Raw genomic sequence first — 6,967 nt, 5'->3', positions numbered from 1 at the left:
TATTTATTAATATACAGGAGCAGTGACTAGCTAAATAATATTTATACTTATTATAATCAACAGATATTATAGATATTATATAATAAAGATTATTGAAATAAGATATATAAAACAAAGTACTAGTAGATATAGAAATATATAAATAATTATGATATATAAAAAATATTAATAAAAATAATAGCAAGAGATAAGAGAGTAAAATAAATATAAGAAGATTAGGTAATAATAAAATTGTAAATACTATGAATATAAGCTGTGGCACAGGCACAGACAGTATAAGAAATAGAAAAAAATAACTTATTTTTATTTATTTAATTTACTAGATTTTTTTATTTATAATATATCTGCCCATGCACTTCCAGAAAAAGAAAAACTTAAAATATTTGTAAAAATAAATACAAATATAATTTAATTATATATAAACTTATAATGTATATAATATTTATTATAAAAAATGACATGACTGAGATATATAATATAATTTTATTTATTTTATTTATTATATAATTATTTTTTATTTATTCTTTTTACATTATCTTATTTATAGATTTTTATTATTTATATTTATTTTTTATACTTCTTCCCTTTTCTTCTTATGTTCGATATTCCAGTTCAAATTATATTAAATAGAATATATTCAATTAATTCTTATATACTATTAAATACTATAAACATTTACTTTTTAATTAGTATTTTATATAACTAGTTATTTAGTAAGACTGCTATAATCCTTCTAATATATACTTAATAAAATTAAAATAATAAAGATAAAACAGCCTTAACTAAATCTAAGAAAACTATTAATTAATAAATATCATGAATTATAATAGCTAAAGAGAATTAAATGGAATCGATTTTATATAAAAAAATCTAAAACAATATTTGATTATTCTACTAAATATAGAAATTGATAAATATAAAGATTATATCTAGAAAATATTTAGTAAAAAATTTAAGAAAATTTAAAAGTTTTTTTAATGTACTTTTTAATTTTATGAAATTGAAATATAATTAAATAGTATAGCGGATAAGTATAACACATATAATAAATTAAATAAATAATATAATAATACTTTCTAGAAACATAATATATTATATATAGACGGTACTAATAATATATTATATAATTTATAATAATTAGAGAGCTGAGATTTCTATATTAAGAAAATTATTAAAAATTTCTAACTTTCTGATATTTAATAATGGAAAGATTCTAGTCTTTAAAAATTAATTAACTATAATATAATAAAAGATAGAAGTTAATGCAGATCATCTAATTATTTTAATTATTAGGATATATATAAACAGCCACTGTAAAATAATATTTAAAAAGATTTGATTTTCTGATTTTATTCTGAAGTAATTAATTTTTATAAAAATTTTACTAATATACTGATATAATAGAAAATAATTTTTATTAATCTGAAGTTTGTAACACCTGATGCTGATATCAGAAATTAAAAATGATAATTAGAATGGAAGGAATTATATAATTCTGATTCTATATATTAGTACTTAACAGTGCAGGTTAGTATCATTAGAACTTATTTAAAAATTAATTTATATTAAGAATTAAAAGTTAGGAAGAAATAGTAAGTTTTACTTAAAAATAATAAAATAAATTTGAAGTTTACTGGGTGCTGTACTAGTACTTTATATTTTATTAATTATATAATAAAATTTTTTACCAAGCTGGCTTATTACTCTATTATATGTTATTAATAATTTATAATAATATTATTTTCTGATTCTTCTCTTTACTAATAATTTAATTTTTTTAAAATATTTTAATAATATCTTAAGTCTGGAGCCAGAGAACTATATTTATATAATAACTAGAAAATAATATATTGTTTATTAAGAATAAGATTACTCAATTAGAAATTTTTAAGGGAAAAATTTAACAAGTTAAATAACTAGATATTATACAAGAAAATAAATAAATAAAAGATAATATATAAAAACAGTTTTAATTTTAAATAAAATAAAATTCTTTTAAATATATTAGATTTACGTAATCTGGTAAAACAGAAGAGTAGAAATTTTATAATTAATATTTTAATTTTAAAAAATAAATTAACAGTATTTATCTGTATTCTAATAACTATTATAAGTTATTATAAGAATATATCTATATTTATAATAAAGTTAGCATACTAACTATAAAGTAAAATAATTTTACAAATTACTAGATATATTGTTACAAGATTTAATAGAAAGATTATTATATTTTTAATATAAATTATTTACTTTTTTTTTATTATAAATTAATAGTAATATAATATATTTTGCTAAATTCTTAATCTTATTTAGTATGATATTATATGAAACAAAACATAATTTATTAAATTAAATCTTTATAAAAAATTTATATTATTAGCTTGTTTAGCCTGATCCGTTTTTATTATAAAATAAAATTAAAATAAATTTATTATATTAGATTTCTTTAAATATATTGATTCAGATTTCATAAATTAAAACTACAAGCAGAATACTATTTACTAAAATAAAGATTCTAAAAGATATTAGAAATATTATATTCTCTACTACTCCCAGAATATAAATTTATATTATTATAAATTTATTAAAGCTTTCTATAAAAGATTTTAATCAAAGTAAAATTTAATTTCTATAATTAGAACTTCTAGTATCAGTAGTCTATATTATTTCTAAGATCTCATAATAAAAATATATCAAATAAAATTATTATATTTTACAGATATTTCAAAACCAGAAGTCTTAGATATCTATTATATTATAATTTTGTATATAATCAAAAAGATAACTTAAACTAAATTCTATGGATCAAATCTTGAATTTATAAAATGACAAATTAAATAAATTATATTTGCAAACTATTATAACTTGGTTAATATTTTTTAAAAAAAAATTAGATATTTCCCTGTCATCTTACCTTTATTTTAATAAATAAGAGAATTACTAAGTGTAGTTCTTTTATATAAAATGATTTTAAAAAACTTAAAGCAGCTCAAGAATATGTTATTAAAAATTTAGAAATATTATTATTTCTAGTATAATATTATTTATTTATCTTATTTTATAGTATATAAGCCCGGAGGAGGATTATATCTATATATTAATTATAATAAAATAAATATATTAATGTATATAACATTTTATTTAATCTTATTTAATCATAAGATAATAGACCGGCTGAAAAATATTAAGATACTTATTAAGTTTGATATCTATTAAGAATTTTATGAAATTCATATAAATTTCAGTTTTAAGAATCTAATAAGATTTTGTATTTATTATTATGATAGAACAATCTATTTATCAGGAATAAGATTATTGAAATTATATATAATATTAGATATAACTGTATAAGAGTTATAGGTGTAATAGATCTATTCCCTCCCGTGTATACATATTTATATAAGCAAGATTCTAGGGATCCGCAGGTAGCTGCGGGTAATGATAGTCTTTTTGGCCTTGTGTATATAACTTCCCTAGATTGTTCTATAATATAAGATAATTAATAACAGTTCTATATTTTTCTAGTATTTATAAAATATTTATTCTCTTATATAAAACTATTAATCTTTGAAAATTTAATTTATTTTATATCTAGAGACAAGCTATCTTTATTATTAGAATATAAATTATATTAATTAATATTTTATTTCTTATTTAATTAATAGATTTTTTATCTTATAATTATATTCTGATTATTTCTTCTTTAACTACCTAGGAAAAATACTATCTATTAAAATTAATCAGAATTAAAGTATTTAATAATTAAATTAATTCAGAATTATTATCAAATATTAATTTTACTGTTGAGGGGATGCAATAACTAAGAAACTTTATTTATTAATTAAAATAAACTTTTAATTTACTTTAAATAATAATTTATTTTCATGAAAATTATTATTTTAATAAGATTATTTAAGATATTCTTGATTCACTTCTAAATTAAATAGAGATAAAAGAAAGATTAGATTTAAGAATATCTTTTATTTTATATTAAGTTTTAAGCTCTGAAAATATTAGAAATAAATTGTTAATTTAATATATATATTTCAGCCAACTTCTAAGAAATTCTTATTTAAAAAAACAAGATTTTTATGATTATTAATTATATAGATCTAATATACAGACAGGGATAATATTTTTTATTATAATAAAAATTTAAAAAAAGATTTCTTAAAGATTATTTTAAATTAAATTTTATTATTATAATTTGAAATATAATTATTTTCTAATCAGATATTGTAATCTAATTTGAATAAGTTTATTAGTAATACAGTCAAAATCAGAAAAATCTTATATTTATATTAAGATTATTAAACAATACTTTTCCTGCCAGGTAGAAAAGAAAAAACTCTTTATTATAGTAAAATTCTTTATTATAGGAAATTATTATTTTTGAAAATATATTTTCCACCTACCAGAAGAACAAAATTAAATAGTAATTATTATTATATATTATTATAAACTATAAATTACTAAATAAAAGTCTGGAGAAAATAATAGTTAATTTAATAGTTATAATTAATATAAGTACTTTTAAAGTTATAATATACTAGAATAAATATAATATCTTGAATTACAAGGAAACTCTACTAAAAGATAGTAATTAATTATAATGTTTTATATATAATAATATTTAATATCTTATAAACCAACACTATATTAAATTATAAAAAGATCAATATATTAAGACGTACTAATTGTGGTCAGATTCAGGGAAAAAATAAAGAAATTAAAATAAATTTAATAATTTTAATCATTTATAATATTATTTTTTTATTTATAATATAAACTACTTATTTCTCTATATTTTTATTTATATTCAAAATAATCTTGAAACCTTTGCGGACCTAGATAATTATATTGAAATGAATATCATTAATTATTAATTTATTAAAATCTATAATTTATAATATACCCTAGTTACTACATTCAGAATGAAAGCTACTAATCAAACGATTATATATATATATATATATATATATATAATATAAAAAACTAACATATAAGAAACATCTATATTTTTAAATAATATTATATAGAAATTAACAGGGATCCCTAATTAAAAAATGATTTAATTTTATTATTATTAATGATATTCTATGATCTACATATTAACTTATTAATATAGAATTATTTTTAATAGAATAATATTTTATCTGTCTTATTTCTTTCTGTTCTCTAATTTCTTAAAATAATTTAAAATTTAATAATAAATTTTTATATATTTTTATATTTTTTCTTGAAGACTGAACTCAAGATTCCACAAAAATATATTAGAAAGAATCTGAAATAATATTAAATTTAGTTCTTTAAAAATCTTACAGGAACTTCTATTATTTTTATATTTTAAATATATAATAATTATATTTTTTTATTATTTCTTATCTCTCATTACAGTTATAGACTTTCAGATAATATAATTTTTTTAGTATTAATATCAAGAATATATACTATTAAGAATTCTAAAAAAGATAAATAAAAAATAATCTTTATATTTAATATAATTATATTAAATATATTATTATATTATCCAAATTACTGACATCCTGGTATTCTTTTAGAATGATATATACATAATACTTTATAAGCTTTTTGATAATACTTATATAATATATTTAGATAATGTTCTTATTTTTCTACTAAATTATCAAGGTGCGGGTTGGCCGACTAGTATAGTTACAGATAAGATAATAAGACTAATAGTTCTAGTTAAAGACTTTTTAATATAAGTTTTTTAGATTTTATTTTCTAGCTACTTAGTCAGGTTATTCTCAGGTTCATAGACAAGATGTAACTCGGAGAGTTATAATAAAATTAAAAGCAGGCAGGAGATTAAGAAAATTATAGATTATATATAAAATAATTAAAAGGGAGAAGGTCAAGTAGATTTAATAGATTAATTAAATTAAATAAATTAGATAAGTAACCTGGATTTGTACTGTAATATAGATAGATATCTAAGATATTTTATATAAAGTATATTTATTAAATATTAAAAAAGCTTTAAAAACTTAATTCTAATATAATTTATTAAAATATTTATTCTACCAGTTTCAAGTCAAATTTCTAGAATATATTATTAATATCTAATAATATATCTATGGGTTCTTAATAACTAAATAATACTATTCTATTTTTAATATCTGAAAATCATTATAATATTTAAATCTTTCTAAATTTCTATAATTTTCACTGATGATTTATTTAAGATTATATTATATTATTTGTTATTCCTAACTTATAAATTAGTCAATAAAAAAAATATATAAAATATATTTTTTAACTTATAGAAATAAACCACATTTAAAAGCTTTTCAAATAATCTAATTTCTATTTAATCATTGAAGCTTATAATCTTTTATATATTAAACTAGAGTTAATAAAAAATAAGCTTAATAATTTATAAATTTACTTTTTTATAACTTTATTATCAAACATAGAACAGGAAAGTTAATTTAATAAAAATATTATTTAAATTACTTAGAAAATCTAAGTAGAGCCTGTTGTTTTTTAAAGAAATTATTAATATAATTTAAAAAATAATTTATATATCTTCTTTACTAATTAGAAATCTAGTTGAAAATAACTTATTTAAACTTTAAGATATATAAAATCATCCTAGATTCAGTCAGTATCTGCATTATATTAAATTTAAAGATCTGATAATTTAACTAGTATAGATATAGCTAATTAAATTATTTAACTAAATAATTTTTAGAAAAAAACCTATTCTTAAAGAAATTTATTTTATAATTTATAGTACTATAGATATGTACTGCAGAGATTTTATATTTAAATATATATAATTCTAAATTCTGAATGATAATCTTATATTTATAAGATTTAGATACAGGAATATAATACTAAAAAATTATTATCTAATAAAAATAATTATACTAGAAGCACTAAATAATCAAATTTATTTTAAAATCTAATATAATATTCTATTATCTAAAATTTTATATGA

General features: G+C 16.2%; 1 protein-coding gene across 1 annotated transcript; it reads left to right on the top strand.

Moving 5' to 3' along the window:
• Positions 1 to 3,060: 3,060 nt before the first annotated feature.
• On the top strand, positions 3,061 to 5,645 carry BO83DRAFT_298964 (uncharacterized protein; the record flags this gene model as incomplete). Its single annotated transcript, XM_025527124.1, has 3 exons — positions 3,061 to 3,200; positions 3,305 to 3,362; positions 5,562 to 5,645. Coding segments are annotated over 3 exons (282 nt in total), but the record flags the coding sequence as incomplete, so codon positions are not given.
• Positions 5,646 to 6,967: the final 1,322 nt, after the last annotated feature.

Source organism: Aspergillus eucalypticola (assembly GCF_003184535.1).
Source record: "Aspergillus eucalypticola CBS 122712 chromosome Unknown BO83scaffold_64, whole genome shotgun sequence".
Taxonomy (NCBI): Eukaryota; Fungi; Ascomycota; class Eurotiomycetes; order Eurotiales; family Aspergillaceae; genus Aspergillus; species Aspergillus eucalypticola.
Note: the sequence above shows the minus strand (reverse complement) of the source record. Positions and strands in the feature narration are given on the sequence as shown.